Source organism: Phoenix dactylifera, chromosome 8 (assembly GCF_009389715.1).
Source record: "Phoenix dactylifera cultivar Barhee BC4 chromosome 8, palm_55x_up_171113_PBpolish2nd_filt_p, whole genome shotgun sequence".
Lineage (NCBI taxonomy): Eukaryota > Viridiplantae > Streptophyta > Magnoliopsida > Arecales > Arecaceae > Phoenix > Phoenix dactylifera.
In genome coordinates this window covers 3,522,616-3,545,663 of record NC_052399.1, presented here as the reverse complement: position 1 = coordinate 3,545,663, position 23,048 = coordinate 3,522,616, and the positions used below count along the sequence as shown (strand labels likewise).

Here is a 23,048-nt window from a genome sequence, read left to right as displayed (position 1 = left end):
GCGGGTTAGCCGGTTAGGTGGTTGGACCGGTCTACGTGCGGTGCTTGCTCAGCCACATACTGAGAGATGGCCTGGCCCATTTCTAGCCCATGATGCTCGGCCCAATTACAACTCAATGTATAAGAGTATATCACAAGCGAACCCTGGCTGCAATTGATATAGGCAAGGTCAGGAGCTTAAAAGCTTTAGAATTTGGAAACCAGAGGGGAATCGTCCCACCCATAGTATTTAATACCAGTCCTCACATTTATACGAGTCACATAAGTTTCCCAAATGTAAACCAGGTCCTTTTCAAATTTGGGCCAGACTTACATGGCTCATGAATCTCCAGTCAGGGCCTCTCTGTATACTAATTCCGGCCTCAGACCAAAATACGCACCCCAGAACGGGTCGAGTTAGTGGGCCGTGGTCTGGCCCAAGCACCGAACAGCTTATTCTACTAGAAAGCCGGCCCTCCAAGGCTCGCATATAATTCTTTCCAGAAAAGAAATCGGGACATTATCTTGAGCCCCCGCTCTCTCTTGGAGACTAGTTCCGAAAGCCTGACGACGGAGGCGCGGCCTTTTCACTCTCGCCGCCTCTCTTTCTCTTTCTTCTAGGGCTCTCTCTCTTCCCCCGGCTCCGCGACGGTTGTGAATCCGCGTCTCTTCCTTCCGACCTCGACCATTCCTTCTTGAAGGTAACACACGGTCGCAATCTCCTCTGTCTTCGATTTCATGTCTTTGCCCTAGCTTTTCTGCGATACAATTGTTCTTTTGCTTTCTTTTTTTTCTTTTTGGCTGGACGTAACCTAGGGTTTTCTGGTCTTTTCTTGTGCTCAAAAATTGTAGTTTTTCGAGACGATTTTGGAGTTATGAGGGGTTTGAATCATGCTGCGGCGAGAGAGAGAGGGAGGATCAGATATGGGGGAAGCGGAGATTGCGGATATATATATATAGATTAGTCCAAGAACTGCTTTATGATTTATTTAGGGCTTTTCGTGGTTCTGCAAGACAAATAGGGTTTTGACTGAATGGGGTTTTACGGTTCTTTCCTTATTTCTTCTTTTTGCCCCCTACCAAGATTGATTCGTTGCTGTGAAAAAAATGTTTTTTTTTTTGAGGTTGAGCCTTTCTTTTACATGTTGTACATGCTTTTTAGATGCTCCCTCTCTGCATATTCCAGGGTATTGTGTTTCTAGAGTGAGTATTTTCTTGTGTTCAAAGCAGTTGTTTTTTAGAGAAGATTGGGATGCATGATGGTTTGGTTCCATGCTATGGTGAAAAAGAGGCGAAGGATGATGGAGAAAAAGGAATTGGTGGATATAGATCTGAGAGTAGACTGGTTCAACGTCAAATAAGGTTTTGATCGTATGATTATTTATTTATTTTTCTATTTAACTGAGATTGATCAATTGCTGGAAAAGGTAATAATGTTTGGAGGTTCAGCTTTCGTATGCTTGCACGTTTTCACGTTCTCTCTCTTTATTTTATTGTACTTTTTCTTTCCATTCTTTCTGTGAGTTGGCTTTTAGTATTGTGGGATGCAAGACTGTGCTTTTGTTTTGTCAGTTGAAAGTCACCTGTGATTAAATATTGATGTAGTTTTGCGTCCCTTTTTTTTTGTTGGGTTTGAGTGTGCTTAGTGTTTGAAATTCTGGGATTTTTCTTTCCTTCCCCCTTTTTCTTCCAAGGTATTCTTGTTTGTCGTATGTTATTGGTCTGCATAGACATGTTTTGATCGAAAAGGTTGTCTCAGGTGCAATTTTGCTTATGCATAGCATTCACTTTGTTCTATGTTCATTTGCAATTGCAGGGGAACAGCAGTCTATTTGTAGGCGTTAGTTCTGTGGGGATTTATTGATTATTGTTGAGGTGGATTTTTGCATTAATCTTGTTTATTAGGAATCCATTTAAAACAAGAATTCTGACCTTACAGAATTGTTCCATGGACCATAAAATTATTTTGATGGACTAGAAAGCTTGGTCATTATTTTGCAATTTGTTTTGTTGATTTGGGTGCATGTACTGTGAGTTTCTACTTGTGTTGGTGTTTAGCATGAGTGACTAGGTGATTGAACTTGGATATCAATCAGTGGTCATGTACCATCAAAATGAGGATGAAGCCTTGAAGTTTAAAGCTATTAGTATGTCTAAATGGTTAACATTTTATTATTTGGAAGATTACTTCTAGCATATTGTCCCTATAATGGTTTGCTGATTTGTGGATCTGAAAGTTACCTTTTGTTAATGCCCAACAAAACAATATTTTGACGCCTTACTCTTCTGTTGTAAAGCAAGCTGAACAAAAGCTATTTATCCGTCTCTTTAAAAAAAAGAGAAAATAAGGAAAAAAAAAGAAAGCCTTTTGTCCCTCCCCAAAGGAGCTTCTTGTCTGTATTTTAAAGAGACAATTATGAATTGGATAATTAAACTGGTGTTGTAAATAGCACCTGATTTGGACTCTTTTGGCATGTACATGTTTTGTTCAAATCCTCTTTCTTGGTAGTGGTGGCTGTTATTTTTGCAATAAGTGTGTTTATATTCTTTGTATTTTTCAGTAGGTAGTCTGTAGTAGTGTATGAATTGGATGCGGATAAAAGATCGCAGATTCTTTGATGAACTCATAAAGAATGAAAAGGTTTCATATTTTTGATTCCGTCATCTTGAATAGGGTGCAATCGAGCCGAACCGACTTGAGTAGCTAGAGGCTCGAGCTTAACTCGATTCCAAACACTCAAGCTCGAAACTTTACTCGAGATCGATCGAGCCTTAATATCTAAGCTTGAGCACGACTTGATTAAAAAAAAGCACTTCTCGAGATCAACTCAGCTCGACTCGAATATTAGTCGAGCCATACTCGAGCTTGAGTTCAAGTCTCGTTCATAATTAAGAAAGTATGGTTAAAACAAAATATAATATCATATTATATTTTAAAATATTTAATTTATGATATATATTATAAATAAATATAATATTATTAAAAATATATATACTTGATTAGGCACATGAGCCTTCGAGTCGAGTATTTTGCTACTTGAGCTCGACTAGAAAAATTGTCCAAGCTATTTGAGCTCGGTAATAGTCAAGTTGAGTCGAGCTTGAGTAGGTCGTGAGCTTCTCGTCTCATTTACACCACTAATCTTGAACATACATCATTGCAAGAGGACCCTAAAAACCCTTCTTTATGATGTTGATCTTCCATTTTATAACATGCGAACTCAGCTATATGATTTGTTGGTTATCATCATGAGATTGTTGGCTGGATGTTTGGTTTGACATTTTCTGAATCAATTGGTTGATCAGTTACTTAATACTGATTGACATGACTGCTGGCTAACTTGTCTTCTTCTCTAGATATGAATATTGAACTTAACTATTAATATGCTCTTCGCAAATCTTTGATATATGCTGCAAAGTGGATTTCATCCTTGAACACATACATGCATGACCATATTCATATACAAGCTCTAGTTTGTTTAGACATATATGCTAGTCAAATGAGAAAAGTTTTTATTCTGGTGAGTTTTGATTATAGATAGCAAACACCAGGATAGATTATCAAATTCATCTCAAAAGAAAGAAAGAGACTCTATGAGATATTTTATTTTTCGTTGATATTAATAATTGACACAAAATCCTGGATGAAGCTATAAAACATTATCAAGGGATCCAAAACAAAATTTCGACATAAAATACTTTTGTGGTATTATTGCTAATGGAAAAATGGTTCTAGTCACATTTGATGACCAACAATTGCCAATAAGTTGATTATTTTGTTTCATCTTGGTCCTACTTGCCTAGAGTTAAATGTTGTAATTGGATATGCAATAGAATCAGAATTGGTGGGTGGTGTCAAGATGCTCTTTTAGAGTGTTGGATTCAAAACAAAATTTTGACATATAATACTTTTCTAACATGATTGCTACTGAAAATGTAGTTCTGATCACATTTGATTACCAACAAATGCATATAAGCTGACATTTTATTTCATCATCTACTTGCATAAGGATAAATGCTGTAATTGGATGTTGGAATCAGAATGGTTGGGTGGTGTCAAGATGTGCTTTTGAAGTGATGTATGGTTGTAACATGCCACTGAAACTAGAAGGTTGATTCTCTATGTGATAGTTGAGGCTAGAGATGATGTATTTGTTGAAATGTTAGGTAATAACAGAACCTGCACATGCATATGAGGTTGGATAGTTGGTAATTCTGTAGGAATAGAGTTTGAGATGAGTGCATTAATAAAACTTATTAACTTTAGCAGTAGAGGACAAATGGTTGGTTATGGGTTGTGATGGTATGGTCATGTAAAACAAAGAATACAGGAGGCTGTTGATTATTCTACGTTAGTTATAAAAGAGAAGAAAAAGTGCTTAGGAACTTGGATGGTGTTAGGTTTGAGGTAGGATGTGAAAGTCAAGATTATGGGGCTGGCTGGAAGGTTGTGGATAAACAATTTTCCTGGGGTGGTAGGTTGCCTATCAACAGAGTATCAGCATATGCCATGGCAGCTTGGGTGTTGTCAAGGACTGCTGCTTTCTTTAGGGGAGTGTGTTGGATTGGCTTAGGGTGGTAGTTATAAAATGGCTTCTGGGTTATGCTTTGTATCATACTCTGTTTGCAGCTAATTGCTTTCAGCTCTTACTGATCAACTCTATACGCTATAGGCATCACTTACCCTCTATGTTGGAAGGGGCCGGGGTTGGATCAGTTCTATCCATATACCTTAAGGTGGTATTCTCAATGCCTATTATATTAAGGGTATAAAATGGAAGTTCCTTTCAAATTGCCTGCGTACTGTTCCTTTTATTAGTTTTTTTGTTACAAACTTATAATTATCAAAAAAGAAGGTTAGGGAGAAGACTTAGTCATGTCTATGGATATGGTGGAAAGAATAAACAGAAAGGGGAAAAATTATTGTGCATTGGAAATACAAAGTATTTAATCATGCATAGATTTTTCAGCATGTGCTCTTTTGAGAAAGATGTTCAGCACGTTTTATACTTATTTTTCCCCTGCAAAACTTACACATGGTGGGAGGCTTTTGCTTTTTTACAAATCTCTGTTTAAGAATAACCCACAAAAGCCTTTATTTTCTGGTAGATTTTCTTTTTTTGCTTCGGAATGACAGGCAACTGCTGCCAGCCTCACATAAAAGTAGCTTTATTTTTGCCTTCTTGTTTTGATATTTACAAATTGATGATGGTATCTTGTCATCTCTATAAACTGGGGTGTTGAAGATGGTTGTCACCAAATTATGTTGATCTCAATACAGGGATCTTTTGTGTCATAACAGTGGCCAATTCAGCTATCTAGTAGAAATTTCTGAAGGTTTGTGAAAGCTAATGGGCACTTGACTTGACAACCATGTGTGTCGCTACCATTTCCTATCAGTTATAATAAACTCAGGCAAGTCACTCAAATGGAGCCATCAAGCAAGGGCCAGACAACCATGTCGGCTGATCTGGGATCACAACAGTTGTCCTTGACAAACGGACCCGGGTTTCAAACTGCCTTGCCTGTTAGCTGGGGGTTACAACCGCTGTCATCAGTGGACGAACAACTAACACATGCTATGGTGCAAACTTCTCTGCCTGTTAATCTTGGACCAGATCAATTATTTTCCATGAGTAAACAATCAACTCATATGGAATCATCTCAAAGATCCCAAACTCCCGTGCCTGTTTTCTTGGGGTTGGAGCAGTTGTCATCATCAAACAGGGGACTGTCAGGGACAGATCCATTGCTCAACAACCAAACGTCAATGGCCATTAATCTTGGTTCGCATTCATTATCATCAACAAATAAACGACCTAAACAGATGGCAGCATCGTCCAAGATTCAAAATGCTAGGCCTGCGAATCAGGGCTCACAGCAGTTGTCATCAAAAAACAAACGCCCAGCTCAGATGGAGCTGCCACAGAAGGTCCGATCCGAGTCATTTGAATCTGTGAGGTTGAAACTGAGGGAGTCATTGGCTGCTTCATTGTCTATGGTCTCTGGCCAGCAGAACAAAGAAGTTGCAGAAAAGAATAGTACTCTTATTGAGGTTGCAAGCACAACAAGGAAGGGAGAAGTTGCCACATCGCTAAGTGCATCGAGTTCCATAATCTCAAATGCGTCATCATATGGAACCTTGTCAGAAACATTGACTTCCAAGGAATCTGTCCAGAAGCATGATGAAGCTAGCTTAACTAATGATACCGGATCCAATGAACATACAAGCGACAGCACAAAAATAGGGAAATGCGATGTGCAAGAATTTCAATTGAAGCATGTTATTTCAGATGAAGTGCCAATTGATAATTCTGTTGTCAAAGATGAACTTTTGCAAGGTCATGGGCTCTGTTGGGCATCTGATCTTGACACTGGGAGTACTGAAGCTGTGCCAAACCATGATTCAAAAAGACTGAAAACAGCACATGACGAAGTAGCTGGAAATAAGAAAGACACAACACTTCAAAATGCAGAAAGTCTGGCATTTAGAATTGAAGCAGAGCTTTTTAGATTATTTGGTGGTGTTAATAAGAAATATAAAGAAAAGGCTAGGTCTCTCTTGTTTAATTTAAAAGATCGTAGCAACCCAGAGTTGAGAGAGCGAGTTTTGTCTGGTGACATTGCCCCTGAACGTCTATGTTCCATGACTGCTGAGGAACTTGCTTCGAAGGAACTTTCACAGTGGCGGTTAGCCAAAGCAGAAGAGTTTGCACAGATGGTTGTTTTGCCTGATTCAGAAGTTGATATCAGACGCTTGGTGAAGAAAACTCATAAAGGAGAGTTTCAGGTTGAAGTTGAACAAGCGGATGGTGTTTCGGTGGAGGTTGAACTCGGGGCTAGCATGCTCTCTAAAATTCCAGCAAAAACTCATGAAGAGTTGCAAATTCGTTCAAGAGCCAATGATAAAATAGGTCAGAATTTGTCCAAACCTAAGGAATCTAGGGCATCTGAACGTGTGCAATCTGCTGAAAAGGTTGATTCAGCTGACAAAAACCCTTCAGGCAATTTAGACACGCTTTCGCATGAGAAGACTGATCTTATGCAAGAACTCATGGTGGATGAAATAAAAGATACAGAGTTGCTTCCTCCAATAGTTTCTCTGGATGAGTTCATGATGGCTCTAGATTCTGAACCACCGTTTGAGAATTTATCAATGGAAACATTGCAAGAAAGCCCTAGTTCTGGTGAAAAGAACCTAGATAGCTTGGAGTCTGAGACAGTTCCTGCACCAGAGCGTTTGAGACCTAAGCAAAATGCTGCATCAGATAGCTTGCGGTCGAAGTCAGATTCTTCAAAAGATGGCTTGGGTTCTAAGTTGGGTCTCGCAGGCACCTCTTTAAAGGATCCCATGGAAAACTCTAACAACAGTCGTCAAGATGTGGATATTAAGCATACAAAGACTGATAATAACTCGAAATATGATTCTGTTGATGTTCAATCAGACACCTGCTCTGCTGAAATTGCATTGACAAGTGAGAATATATGGGAAGGCGTAATTCAATTGAATATTTCTTCCTTGGCGACGGTCGTTGGCTCCTTCAGAAGGTTTGTTATATTTTACTGTGTTTCCTTTCCATGGCAAATTCTTCCAGCTTTATAAATTATTATTCTACCTAAGATTTCTTTACTATGTTTATACAATTTTGTGGTCAGTAAAATCGCTATTGTAAATTTAGTATAACCTAAAATATGAGCCAGGCCTATGGTCATGATAATTTTTAAGTAAGCTCCCTATATGATTTTACTGTATGATTTAACTTTATATTCAACTTTTAAAGTTTTTGCATTCATCTGTGTTACTTGCATATTATCAATGGTTACCCTGGTATGACTGTTTGGAGTAATTCAATCCTGAAACATATGCTTTTGCGGAACATGAGACATATCTAAAATTGTATCACACTTGTACATGCATGGTTTGAGTTTAACCATGAATTTCCACAATAAATGTTTTACTTGTTACAGTATTTAGTTATAGAGACCAACAGAGGAATCACATTAATCTTTGGTTGTTTTCTCTTTTGAACCAAAACCTGACATATCTATCTGTACAAGAAAGAAGCATGGTTCTAAATGCAGTTGTTCCGACATGTAAAGATTAAGATGCATCTCTAGTTAACATCTCCTATGCATGTGTGATGCCCGGTACCTAAACTAGGTAGAAGAATCTGGGTAATATAAGCAGTCATCATTTTTCTTGTAATTTGTTACTTCGTATCTATACTTGGGGAATAAGTAAAGTAGTATTATTTGCAAGTTGATTTCTGTTTTAAAATTGTTGCGGCATGATTTGACACCAGCATTCATATCTTCTGATTCCAATATTTCATGAATGGTTGCAGAGATATTTAACTTTTGATTTTTCTAATATCAGTGCTATAAAGGCAGAGGGGTTTGTTTGTGCATAGAATGACCAGAGAAGAAGAGGCACTGACATGAGAAATTCTGGATGTTAGTTGCTAAAATAATGAAAGTTCTCATGCTAATATTAGATCTAGCCGAAGTAGAACAAATAACTGTGGACATGATGGAAAGATCTTGTGCTAAGAATGGATCTAGCTTTGTTAGAATAGATGGCTAGTCGTGTTTATTGAGCCAACCAGAATTAATGGATACAGTTTGATTTATATTTATAAATAGTCAAGAATTATGTATGTTAATGATCTTTTTAAGGTATCCTTCTGGCTTGGTCATTTTATCTTGCGTATGTTATGAACTTGATTGTTCTTGGAGTAATATGCTTATTAGTTGGGTTGCAGTATGTCGAGTTTGGCAGTTTTAATTTATTTTCTTATGAGTGTTGTTAAATTCATGTCAAAAGCTTGCTATTGCTGAATTGATTTCAATGGGATTCTACTCTTTATTTGGAATGTATTCTGGCCTTAAATAATTAATTTGGGCTGTTTAATCAGTTGTTACAAGTAAAAGTGGCCCATCTTTTAAACCTTACCCGCATTTGTGTTTTGCATACATGGTAATATGTATATGAATATTTAATAATGCTAACAGGGATGCATCAGCCATATATTCAGTTCCTCTCTCTCTTTCTCTGTATCTCTCTTATCTCCATTCTTTTCTCCACTCTTTTCTTTCTTTGATGCATTCATGTGTTCGTATAATTAATTACCTTTTTCATTTCTTTAATAATTTTCCTTTAAGGGATTGTATGCTGATTTTTACAGGACTAAGTCCCTATGAATTATGAAATGTGTTTTTGTCTTCAAGTCTGTACTGAAAAGTAGCCCTGATGGTGCCCTACTTATGGCCTTGGTGGCTTCCTTATGTGGTTAAGGCATGTCATAGTTTCCAGTTTGCTGACTAAGCCTAGGCATCCAGTAGGGTCTTGCGCCTTGCACAAAGCGTACTTCAGCAGATTTGGCGTATGCCAGTGGGTTGTTCAGGGCACTAAATGAAAACATTGGTTCTTATTTCTGTCCCTAACCATCTCGTGCTTGATTGATAAGAGAGGAGATGAGAGGTGGAGAAGTCAGAAAAGTGGGTGGTTTTCAAGTCTTTCCTTTTGATGGTGTCATAATTCTTCCTTTGGTGCGTTGGCTCACTTCCTTGTATTGCTGCTCTTTTTTGCTACTGCTGCCACTGTTCTCAGCTGCTAGTGCATGCTGCAGTACCTCTGCTTTCTTCTTGTTGCCTCCCATAGTTTTCCTCTTAAGTCTTTTTTCTTCTTTGCATCTTGCTGCCTTTTCCACCTTTTCTCTACCATTCTCTCACACTTAATCTTTTTGAATGTATAAGAATTATTTCTAATTTTCTACTTAATTTTATCTTTTTTTCCAATTAATATGTTTAAACATTTTTTAGATAACTACAGCCTAGGCGCTCCTCTCATAAATAGGCTCTGAAGGTCACATATGAGGGCCACCTTTTGGATCATTAGCTTGCATTTTTATCTCTTACCCCTTTTTCTTTCATTTGTATATTGGTGTTGGTTTGATTACATTGTGTTGTGCTTTCTCATCTGGTGTTTGTGTGAATCTGGATGGATATTATGCAAGCTCTCTGTGTTGATGATGCTCAAGTAGTTCATGGAGGCAGTCTGTTGGTTTTGACACATAAAGTTGGTCATGCCCATTTGTATGATGAAGACTTGATCACATAATGTTACTGTGCATGCATTTCTTGGTGATATATGTCTGTTCCACCAGAAAAGGCACTTTTAGTATGAAGCTTCTTCTGAAGCTTATAACTTGAAACATCAAAATATCATGTTTCCCTTGATATTTTACATCCATGTTCTTGGATCAAGAGTTGTCTACTTGACATTGAAATGAATTTAATTTGTGGGAATTGAATGGTCATCATCATTTGCAATGATGCAACACTGTGATTTGGGAATGAAAGGGAATCAGAAACTAGTGTTTTTAAATTCGGTGCATATGACTGCCTGTGTGGTCCCTTGAGCACACCACATTGCCTATATGCAGTTACTAAATGTGTTCATAGTGCATATAGACTGAAAAAGTGGTCCACTTAGTATTATGTGGCTACATATACAGTCTGCTTGGTATTATATGGCTGCATGTGGGCCACTATGGAGCCACATATACGGTCCACTCTTATTTGGGCTTCATGCAGATGAAGCAGGTTCAAACTGATGGTTAGCGTTGATGTAAGTTTTAGGTGGGCCTAATGTGTGCGATAATATTAAAATGTTGTTTTTATAATTATTGCTCGTAGCTCTTTGGTACTACATGATCAGCACGAATGATTAATTATTATTTCTTTTAAATAGTTAAAAAATGGTAACTGTATATGCACCCGCTTATGCGGCTCACAGCTGTGGTCCCTTGACTGCATACCACGGCAGTCTTTTTAGAACACTGGCAGAAACATTTGTCTTATGAACATCCTGTAAATGAGTAGCTTTGAATTTCCAACATCATCCTTCCCTTCTCTTCAATTAATCCGAAGTTTTCTTTCTCTGTATTTCCAGTAGATAAACTCACTAAATCCTTTTTTTTTCCAATTTGTTAGTTATATTATAATCTAGGAATATAGACTAAAAGGTGTGATTTATTAAGGACTGGGCTATTATATCGTTATTGTTTTATTCGAGATATACTTAGTGTACATCTGTCTGTCTGTATTAGTGACATTGTCAGCTTGGTCATTGATCTCTATCAATTTTATAATATTTTATACCAACAGTCTTCTCTAAGCTATTGTGTGATGAAGAATTTCTGCTTTTACTTACAGATCCTCTCATATATGAGTTTGTATATGAATTCCTAAATCATGGTGGATTTGATAATTATTTCATTACTTTTTGCTGAAAATTTAAACATAACTCGGCTCTTTCTCATGTTAAATTTATAGTGTTCATCATCATGGCATCATTAAACCTTGTTATGTTGAATTGAAAAAAAAATCTGTTTTCTGCCTTTTGGAAACTTATTAGGTCTGATAAAGTTATTGAGTTCTTTGCTTTAGAGTTTGAAGAGTGTGCATTGGATGTAGTTACTTATCAATTGCCATATTCTTGTACCTAACAATAGAATGGACTTGCAAATTGTAAAGCATCATCATTTTGAACTTTTCGTCAGCATGAAAAAGATAAGCTACCAGATGATATGCATGTTTGATGTACTGAGATTTGCCTATTTAAAATCCCCATTTTCTCTCAATACATCCTTCTAATGAAATTTGGAAATGTTTTGAATTACCAGACAAGTTTTGAGCCATCCAAGCAAGTGAAGTTCCTGATATCACAAACAAGTTTTGGTTGTTGAAATTAAAGCTCCTAAGTATGTGCAGTACATCATCTGAAGAAGCTTAACTTATATATGTATGTTATCTTAGACTAGAGTCACTAAACAACATAATTGCTAATTACTTAACAATTGCCATATTCCAGTACCCAACAATAGAGTGGATTTGCAAATTGTAAGCATCATCATTCTGAACTTTTCGTCAGCATGAAAAAAGATAAGTTGCCAGAGGATACACATGTTTGATGTACTGAGATGTGCCAAATTAAAACCCTCATTCTCTCAATACATCCTTCTAGTGAAGTTTGGAAATGTCTTGAATTACCAGACAAGTTTTAACTGATCCAAGCAAATGAAGTTCCTGATATCACAAACATGTTTTGCTTGTTGGCAATAAAGCTCCAAGTATGTGCAGTACATTATCTGAAGAAAGCTTAACTTCTATATGGATGTTATCGTAGATCAGAGTCACAAAACAATATAATAGTTAACTCAATTTTCAACATGAAAAATTAAAGATGTATTTAATTGAATATGTAAAGATACAAGCCAAGACAGTAATCTAAGTGCATTAAACAATACGCTTAACTGCTTGGATGTTGGAAGCTCTTGTCAGTGTGATAAGATCTTTGTGCTATAAGCTTTAGGTTTAAAATTATAGTGGAAAAGTGACATTTTGAAGAATTGGGGCATCTCCAATGACAATTAATTCTAATTTTAAGAGAGAACTAATTCATTTATGGAGGTGATTTATCTTATCCTTAGTGTTTTAAAAGGTGGCCGAGATTTGCAGGCGGTCAAGGGACAGCATGGTGTTTGCATGTATGGGTGCATATGCAGTTACTATTTTTTAACTATTTAAAAAATAAGTATGACGTGTTAAATACAATAATGAGTCAATGACAATATCGGTGGTATTATTTTTTTTATGAATAGCAATGTCAATAGCAATACCTACAGACATTTAGTGCTAATTACTTAGTGCCAAATATCTAATAGTGATAGTTGTAACATAATCAACATTTAACATTGTTAGTACCTGTATCAGCTCTATCTGAAACCCACATTAAACCTAACCATTAGCTTGAATCTTCTCATTCGCATGGGGCCACCTAAGATGGGTTGTATATGTGCCTTCAAATACAAGCAAGCTTGCTATATAGCCGTACAATATTTCGTGGGCTACATATGCGGCCACAGTTCTAAGTGGACTATCTTGCAGTCCTACACAGTATGACTGCATGAGGTAACTGCATATAGGCAATGCTGTGTGTTCAAGGGACCACATGCGCATATGCAAGCATATATGTGGCTGCATGCACTGCATTTTAAGACATTGCTTATACCTATTTTATTGGGATTATAGCTGTTGTCGTGGTTTGATCTCAACTGCTGGCTTTCAGCTTGACTTTGTGAGGTTCTGCTGATAAAATTGCAGAGATCTCATTGCACCAGTTTGATCTCTCAGCATTCAAACAGGCTTATAATGAGTAGATAATATAGAAAAATCAAGCACAAGTTATCTGCTTCTATACCAGTGTGTCACGTACATGTTATGTGGGTTCCCTATGCAATATGAGCTGATACTGTGGATAATATGGTTCGCAACACCATGTACTATGCTCTGTGTTCACCGCTGTGGCACTTCAGTGCTGGATGCTCATGTACTATTCTATTTGTTTTTTTCCAAAATGTGAATGGAATTCTAGGACAAAGCATATTATACAGACAAAATTATCATATGCAAACTGGTGGACAGGTTTAACACTAGAAGTTGCACTTCTGTTGGTAAATTTGTGAGATAGTGTGGTAGCTTTAACATTGAGGCCGAGCTTGAAGTTTTGTTGTTGAAACCTGTACTTGCATAAATGAAATTCGTAGTTAGAGGGGTTCTCAGTGCTACACTAGGATGATCATTGATTAGTGCTCATTGTCAGCAACTTTTTTCTTAATGAGAACCAAACATATTGCAGTATCATTTTCTTCATGAAAGTTTGAAGATAGAGAACTCCTTCGGCCCCTCAGATTGTAAGATTCAAGGATGAACTAGCGGATATGTTCACCAAAGCATTGGAAAGGAAACGAGAAGTTAATTGCTGTTCCAAGCTTGGCAACTATAATATCTATGCTCTGTACTGAGAGCAATCTTTATGATCCACAAAGATACTAGGTGTCTAGTTGACTGCAGATTTATAGAAGATTTTGTGTCTATAGTTGTTGCTCTTGATTAGTTATATCTCTAATTGGGGTTTAATTAATGTATTTTGTGCCCATTTTACAGGAGATATCAAGTAATAATTGTTAGCCCCTTTAGGACTCGTTTGGTTCCCGGAAAGAATTTTCCTTCATCGGAATATTTTTTTTGAAAATCTGATTCTTGGGAGTATGATGCTTGGGAAAATGATTTTGGCATGTTTGGTTGACCATGGAAAAGTCGCAATTCCAGAATGGCTTATGTTTGATCAATTATCTACTATCTTGGAAAAGTTGTGTGAAATATCTATTATACTCTTAATAAAGGGAAAGATCTTTTCTATTGATTTTGATGGCTTAAGGGTAGTTTTGAAAAAAAAAGCATCTTCATTCCCAACCGGTGGAAAATAGCTTTCCTATATCCCTCATGGGTTTTTCTTTCTCATAAAACATGGAAATGTTAATCCCATGGAAATGCTACGTTCTGATCTCTCTCATTTGAAAACTCCAACCAAACAAGAGGCCTTTCTTCGTTTTTCCGTTGATCACACTTTTTTTCTTCTTTTCCTGCGAACCAAATGAGTCCTTATTGGTTGCACTTTGAGTGCATTTCTTTTTCCCCATGTTCCATCCATTTGTTAGGGCCACCGTAGAAATGCTAGGAGTCCAAGGTAGTTGGCCCTACGAGTTCAAATCTATGTACCCCCGTCCTTGAATATGAATGAAAGTTTTTTTTTTAGCTTAGCTAGGGGGGCTGACAGCCATAAAGCCCATATGCCAAGATTCTGGGCTATATGTTAAAACACGGAACAAGGTTTGCTGTATCGGTCGGTACCGATGCGTAGATTGTAACGGTACATTGTGGGGGGGGGGGTTGTACTGACACTTGGTACGCCAAACCACATTGTACCAGGCACACCGACATTATAATAGAATGATACCAGTATGCGGTTCAGTACCGAGATGGCAAATCTTGCACAGAAAGGTCTCAAATCTTATGGTACAAAGGTGTACTGGCCACATATTGATACAGTATGCCGAACAATATGCCCTCATGGTTGGTAGACAGTTGTACCAATGCGGATCTAAACAGGATGAGATCGTGTGTGGTATAGCATAGTGTGGTTGGCATTTCAAATCTTAAGGCACAGAGAAAATATTTTGAGAAATGCTCAATACATTCAGATTTGACAATACCAAAATTTCACCTTCTTACTCAAATGTGGGCCCTCCACAAGTGTCGTGAGATTCGAGTGTATTCTAATCATGATATTATTGCTTTTTTAAGCTAAATTTTATTTTGATTTTGTTATTGTCAATTTTGCTGTTACTATCTTATACTAAATTGCAAATGAGTGGTTTAATATCATTGCAATTAATGGAAATAAAGGGATTCCCATTCCTAATTGACATGTAGGAAATTGTTCTCTAAGAGGGCCTGGAGATGTTGCATTGATGTTTGAGTTGGGCAAGTTTTTGTAGACCAGTTTGGTTACCTATGTTGACATGAAGATTCTGGAATGCATGTTTGTGGAGATAATAAATGCAACACTTGAAATGGAGGTGGAAGAAGAAAGGGTTTTAGATCTTAGATTCTTTTGCTTCTCCATTAGTAATTTATATTTTTTAATCTTTTTTTAATTCCTTAGGGCTTTTGGGCGCTTACTGCTAGTTGTCTGGGTGCTTCTATAGTGCTAGTCATCTCTAAGAAATGTGGTGTAAGAAATATAAGAACTATGCATGTTAATATAATATTTGAAGTATATAATAATCATCATTTGGTGTTGGTATGGAAATGAAAGAAAAGAAAATGGTGGATGTCATTCTGGGTAAGCAAAGCCCTGTTATATAAGTCAGTTGTTTAATGAACAGGTTCTTGAGTGTGTATAAGTATATTGATGCTTACCACAAAAGTAGCAGTTTCTTCATTCTTAATAATTGTCTTGAGGAAGTTTACCATGATGTGGGTGTAAATATCTGTTTGAATTGCTTCTAAAATGCCTCTGGTAGATGTATTTGATGGAAGGGGGACTGCATGACATCTGTGCAAATGGCTATTCCTTTTGCTTGTTTATAGATGAACCTTCTTTGGTGTAGGGAGAGTCTAAGTTGGAACATCCATATAACCTCATTCTTCATAATTTATTGTTGGGGGTTTAAGTGGGGGTGTAATAAGCTGCTATTACTGGTTTTTTGTTGATGCCATATATGGAAGGGTCTTAAAATCAATTATCGATATGCCATGATGTTACCAAACATTATTTGACCTGATGTTCTGGTCAACATACTCTATCAAGATAAGTACTGTTTTTCTTCTGGTAGATTGTTTTTGGCTTGGGTTTATCGCAGAATGGCACAGGGAATAGAATTTACTTTCAGATGATGTTTGGTGCATGAATTTTGAGCATCTACCTGATTCCAATAACAAAACATTAAAGGATTTTTGTACTGGAGGCATATGGTCTGGATTATTCACATCTCCCAAGCTGACCAATTATCGAAGACTATGCAGCCAGGTCCAATCCTTTGAAGCTTATTCCTAGCCTTTTCTTGAGCAAGTCCTTTTCTGAATTTCAGCAGGTAATGTAGGGTATGCAGAGCAGTTTTGGATTTAAAATTCCCATTTAGCCGGTGCTCTGTTGTCTGATTGTTATTCTTAATGAATATATCAACGTATGGTGCCATATCACGATGAACTTGACCTTGTACAGAGTGCAGTCTCTTTCTATTTCTCAGGGGTATGGTTGCAGTGACCAGTTGAAAAGAAACAAATTTAGGTTTTAAAATAATTCTAAATGCGGTTTTGCGGAAATAAGATTGGGAGAATATTCGAAGGGGGCTTTCTGGGCTTATCTTCTTTTGTTGTTAAGGGTGGGGGCAAATGCATTCTGTTTAGGCTGTGAATTGCCTTTCTCTGAGCCCACAGCACGGTTGTTGCTTTTTTTTTTTAATGCCATTGTATGCTAAAATTGATTGTGTATCTATCAATTTCTTTTAAAAAAATTGACAACAAGTCTTCATTGAAAACCCATATCTATTTGAGGCCTGTTCGGCATTGTTGCTGTTTTTGTGTTTTTGTTTCTGAACAAAATAGTGAAATGTCATGTGGAGGTTGACGTTGGAGATGGCATTTGCACAAAACTTCTGTTATCCCTTGCTGTTATTTTCACTCTTTTCAGAAGCAATAAGTCTTAGCTTCCAACAGCATTAAAGACTTTACAAACAATTTGAAAAAAAACAGGAGGGTCTCATCATACATGTTATCCAGTCTAGTTCATTTTTCTTCTTGGATTTATGAAAACAAAAACAGAAAACAAGAGGAATACCAAACTGGCCCTTACTTTTTTATAAGATGAGATGATGTGTTTATCTTTTGCCATGAAAAGTATAAGCAGACTAGGGGGAAAATGAGGTTGAGAGCAGAAATGCTTTGCAAGTAGGATTTATTGTTGTTTGATCTAATATTTATGAAAGAGATTGTTATTTGATAAATGACTTGTAAAAAGTTCGTGCCCTTATTCTAGTATCTGTGGAAGTTTTGTTATCTTTATTATAGAGGGTTTATAAAAGCATTTGGATCAGTTAGTCATATTTCTTTGTGGTTAAGGTTACCTATTTCTGCTTGGCTGCTGAGATTTTTTATAATTGAGATAAACAATGGATATAGATAATGTTTCCCTTAGTTTGCTCTCGTTGTCCTGCCCGTTTGGTTTCTTAATGTAGGATAACCATGCTTGGCATCTATAGCCCAATAACTGAGATAACTAGTTTGCCTGTAGAAAAAAAAATTCAGGTTTACTAAGTTGCCAGTGTCATTGCATGTAGGAATGTTGTGATCATTGGTGTCAAATTTGAAGGTCTGTTCTGTTAGCTTGAGTTATTTTGTGATTTTCTGATAGTTGATAATATTTTGTTGTTCTTGTATCATCTGATTCATCATGTGTGTGTTTGAAGGGGAAAAACTGAAGTGTACTGCTATTAAGTTTGTGGCTGCATGTCTAATCAGTTGAAGGATGGAGTTTATCCACATTTTCTAGGTTCAGTAAAATGGTTCTCTGTGTCTGAATGATATCACTAAAATGTTTTTATTGCTCTGCCCCTTTACAGTGGTGAGAAAACATCTACACGGGAGTGGCCTAGCCTTCTTGAGATTAAGGGAAGAGTTAGACTGGATGCTTTTGAAAAGTTCCTCCAAGAGCTTCCTCTATCTCGAAGCCGTGCAGTTATGGTAATTTCAGCCCCATTTATTGTAAATTTTCTAATTAGTTTTTGTTTAATAGCTTAGCTTGAGTGCATGCTTGGAGTCTTTGGGTCCTGTTAATTAACTGCATCCTTTCTGTATATTTAAACTACTAAACATGCCTATGACGTGAAAACTGTAGAAGATGAACTAGCTGATGCACAGTTGTAATTTTTTCTTTTAGCTTCATCTAACTTGCGCTCAAAAATTGTGCTCGCAATCTTCATGATTGCTGTCATCATCACCTCAAACTTCCAGTACTTGAAGGCTAATCAAATTGAGTATCATCCAAGCTTATTGTCTTGCATTTGTTTTCGATTGACCTAATTTAGATGAGCTGTTATGGATGCCACAACATCAAATTTCTCTGAAACTATTGTGAGACATGCTGGCTCAGTTTTTGTCAGACTTTTTCTTCGTTAACCTAAAATGCTAACTTTTTTAATGTGATGGATTCGTTGTTATTATTTTCTCGTGTTGATGTGATATAATTCCATTTACATGTTATGTCCAAGAGATTTTCTTTTGAATTATGATACTTATAGGACTCTTTGATTTTTTTTCTCGTATATTTTATTGAAAATCATTATCAAGCTTCCAATGGTATATTTTGTTTTGCTCACCTACCAATGGTATATGCAAGAGATTTCTCTTGAATCATGATACTTATAGGACTCCTTGATTTTTTTTGTATATTTTATTGAAATCATGTTTTCAATTGGATGTTAGTTTTTATTATTTGACAAGTTGCTCAACCTACCAATGGTACATATTCTCCTAGACTTTTCCTTGGAATATAGCCTTTTGCCTGTCAGTATATGGTGTAGTCTTCATACATCAAAATTTACCGATAAATGTATTTATGCATGAAGAGTTTAAAAAGGCAGTAAAATGATATTCACTACACTGGGAAACATGATGGCAAAAAAGATGACAATATTAATATCTTGGACCACAGCACTTAAAAAATGCATCTTGTTGTTGTCTTAGTTGGCCAGCCATGATGGTGATTGCATCTCCTTTGCACATTTGAGAACGTCTCATACCATTAGCCTTTAGGGTCCCGTGTAAATATTCATGGAAATCCATGAGTCAATGTAAATATTCAAATGAATTGTCAGTCCGTTGACACGGTTGAATAAACTGTCATGGTAACTTGATTCATCGTGATAGTGAAGAGTTGCACAAATGTCTTCTGTTTTGAATTGCAAATGAAAATCGGATCAGAGAACATAAATGAGGAATTATGGTTGATGCTTCTTGATGTCATATGGACCCATAATCATGAAACTATTTTAAAACTGAGTTTAAAAATCTTGAGGTGGACTTCATCAATGTCCATTGATACTGAAAGGGAAACTTGGGTTCGGATTTGTAATGGTGTTTTAACTAACAGTAAAAGCAGTCACAAATTTGTGTTTTCTGCCTTTCCTTTTCCAAATTTCTTTGGCATGACTCTCAACTGTCTGATTTTGAAATGTAGGATTGAGAAAACAGTCTTGGTCATTATATTGTTCGATTTATATGTTTGAATTATCAGGCTCAAAATTTAGGTTTAGATTTGAAAGAAAATAATGGAAGGCAGAGGGAAGGTATTAAGTTAAAAGAAATGAAGGTATCACTTTAAAAAAGCAACTAGGGGATTTACCAAGGAAACAACTGGAGGTCGGGAATTCTGAATGGATGTAGTTCATGGTGCGGACTAAATAAAATACATATTCTAGACTTGATCAGGTATCAGGTTTTGGGTCCTCGTATCAGTTTTTAGAGATTTCACCTTCATTTTTAATACAGAATGACAAGGAGGATAGAATGAGGACGAATATGAAAATGACATGAAATTATAAAAAATACAGCAACAGAGAAAAATAAAGAGATTTCAATGAGGAAAAGAAACTTTGGGGAAGGAGGAAAGAAAAGAGACCAGGCGAGGGGGACGATGCAAAGCCGGTGCACCCATGAGTTTCTCCAAAAAATCTTGGGTGTCTTTATTAGCATCTTTCATTGCATGACCAAAGTAAGAGGGATATTGTGATGAGTCGTAATGACTGGCTTGAGGTCACTGAGATGTGTTCTGAAACCAGCTTTATGCTTTTCTATTTACTTGTTGATCTTAGTCAAAATGCAACTGCTGTTCCTATTCATACCATCTGTTCATGATTTGCAGATTGTCCAGTTCTGTTGGAAGGATGGTTCTCCTGAGAGTGGTCGCTCGAGCCTCTCTGAGGTTGTACTTCTCTACATCTAACTCCAGCTTGTAGCTCTCATTTTCTCTGATCTTTTTTTTCCTATTATTGATTGCAGACCACCGAGTCGTACATTGCAGATGAGAGAGTAGGATTTGCTGAGCCTGCCCCGGGGGTGGAATTATACTGCTGCCCTCCCCACTCCAGAATTATTGAAATGCTTGGGAGGTGCCTTCCAAAAGAGCACGCAGAGACCCTTCAGTCAACTGTCAATGGTCTCATTGGCGTGGTTGTATGGAGAAGGCCTTATGTGACTGCATCACCTAGGATGTCCTCACACCACAAGCGCAGTAGCACAAAGAAACAGTCTAGTTCAAGAAAACCGCAAAATGTTGATTCTAGCTCTACCCCTAGATCGTCGATCCCATCCCTCCCTTCAGGCACACCTACCAATCCTGCCCCACCACCTGATGATGACTCGTTCGATGATGTACCGCCTGGCTTTGGTCCGGGGAATGCTAAGGATGAAGATGACCTTCCTGAATTTGATTTTGTTCATGGTAGCTTAAAAGATTCGGAACCTATTCCTTCTCAACCTGCAGGGGTGGCTGCGAGCCGTCGGCATCACATGCCGCATGCTCGTCCGGTGGATCAAATGAGAGAACTGGTGTACAAATATGGGCAGGGTGAGATTGTAAAGAAACCATCGATTGAAATCCAGCCATGGAATGATGATGATGATGATGATGATGATGAGGATGATATTCCAGAGTGGCGGCCCCAACCGAGATAACCATCCACAAGTGCAGGCACCCCTACCTCCCCCTCCGCAATTGAATGTCTATCCACAGCAAACTGGGCAGTCTTTCCAGATGAATCAGCATCTAGCCTCGGTTCCACAGCAGCAGCTGCCACCCCAACCTTACACCCCACCACAACAACAGCTTGTATCGTTAGCTGCACCGCTGCCCATGCCTCCACAGCCTTCACTGCAGCCCCAGATGGGAATGGTGCCGGGCGTATTAAATGCCCATTCTCCCTGGCAGCAACCCAACCCTTGGTTTTCGTCAGCCAGAGGGCCAGCTGACGTGAATCTGCCTGTAAATGGCCTGATGCAGCCGCCCCTTTATGGTGCCCCTCCCAGCGATGCCCAATTTTATGGCGTGCCAAACTTAGGAGCCGTGCAGAATGGGATGGGATGGAGGCCAGATAACCCTAGGAGTAGGAGAGGCGTTTAGCATCCTCTGGTGTGGTTGTCCACAGTGGTCTAATGATGCTCCCCTCCCTTTTTGTAATCAAGCTTTTTGTATGATCTGTATTCTCCTTTTTAGTCAGTGGCTATAAGGGTAACAAATAAGGTTATGCTAGAGGTTTTCCGCCTTTTTTCTCTTTTCCGGTTCTCTGTTCTTGAAATTTGGTTGATTTAAGAGTAGTCTGGGTGAGGTTGTAAGTTGATTCTCTTTCATGCACAGCTAACTCCTAAAAGTAGGATGATGAAATATGTATGTACGACTTGACTGCAGATGCAACGATGAACCCTTGCCTGTTTTATATATTTTTTTCTGCGTTTGTTTCCTTTAGAGCGCTTGATGTAATAGTTTTGAAGCACTTCATCTACCCTTTCTCCCCTTTTGATGGTTGACGAGCTTTTTTACCTCTCGCTTGTCTCGAGGATAAAAAATGGGCCGGGTCAGAGATGTGATCAAAAGATCGTTATTACCCTGGGAGGGAGGGAGGGAGAACGGCACCAGGAGGTTACGAGCTCGCTCCATTTTATCCCGCGTTTATGACTTGACTCCGTGCAAATTCCGACGACTTGGGTTGAAGCGGAATGGGAGCGTTCAGGTTTAGCTATCTTTGGTCAGACATAATTCCAATACTTGTCATCATCACGCTTTCGATTTAATGTTACCAACTCTGAATGACCATCTTCTTCAGAATGAGCCATGTGTTATCAAATCGTGTCACTGAATCGTGGTACCTAACTGGTGCTCATAGACCAGGGTTCTTCATTTCTAGTCAAATTTAGTTCAACAGCTTATCCCGATGCTTAAAACCAATGTGGTGTAATAACATTTCCATCGGCAGCTTTCATTGCTTCAGCTGATATTTCATTCCCGTCGCATCCATCCCACAGACGGTACCAGTTCCCATCGGGGTTATCACGACTTCTAACAGATACAAAGTTTATTATTGCCTTTTTATTCTTTAAAGTCTAAGTTAATGGCTGCTATATCAACAGTTATCAACCATTGTAACAGAAAATAAAAGTTGACAACACCAAGTACTGTTCGACAAAATCACTGCTCGCAGTTACAATTTTTTATACTAATATAGCTGCATATTTATAAATTATCAGTTTATTGTGCCCGAGGTAGAAAGGAAGAAATACTTCATGCAGTAGCTAGCTTCGATTTTTTCAAAACTACTATAACCAACTATCGTAATCATGTAACAACTTCTCCTTCTTGCGTGGACATTATATTACTTAAGGCTAGTTTGATCATTTTATAAATTTTTTCTTATGTAGCATTTAGGGTCTATTTAAATTAATGATTTGGCTAACATTTTGTTAAATTATAGGTTAAAGTGTTAGCTAAAAATAAACCTTATGGGATAAGTATAGGTTTTTCTGACGGGGCCTAAATAGCCGCAAACGGGTACTAAATCTGACGATAATTTGGGCAGGGTTTGCTGGAACCATGTGAGCTGATATTGGGCC

General features: G+C 37.7%; 1 protein-coding gene across 3 annotated transcripts; it reads left to right on the top strand.

The window, feature by feature from the left end:
- Window positions 1-487: 487 nt before the first annotated feature.
- On the top strand, window positions 488-21,875 carry LOC120111517. 3 transcript variants are annotated; one of them, XM_039128673.1, is made up of 5 exons: window positions 488-679; window positions 5,260-7,526; window positions 18,008-18,128; window positions 20,308-20,367; window positions 20,445-21,875. In XM_039128673.1, exons 2-5 carry the CDS (start codon window positions 5,407-5,409, stop codon window positions 21,117-21,119), a joined length of 2,976 nt encoding a protein of 991 aa, XP_038984601.1. In that variant the 5' UTR covers window positions 488-679; window positions 5,260-5,406; the 3' UTR covers window positions 21,120-21,875. The 3 variants fall into 3 exon arrangements, with proteins under 3 accessions (XP_038984601.1, XP_038984603.1, XP_038984602.1); XM_039128675.1 differs by lacking the exon at window positions 488-679 and adding an exon at window positions 686-1,025; XM_039128674.1 differs by lacking the exon at window positions 488-679 and having other exon boundaries at window positions 5,170-7,526.
- The last annotated feature ends 1,173 nt before the right edge of the window (window positions 21,876-23,048 follow it).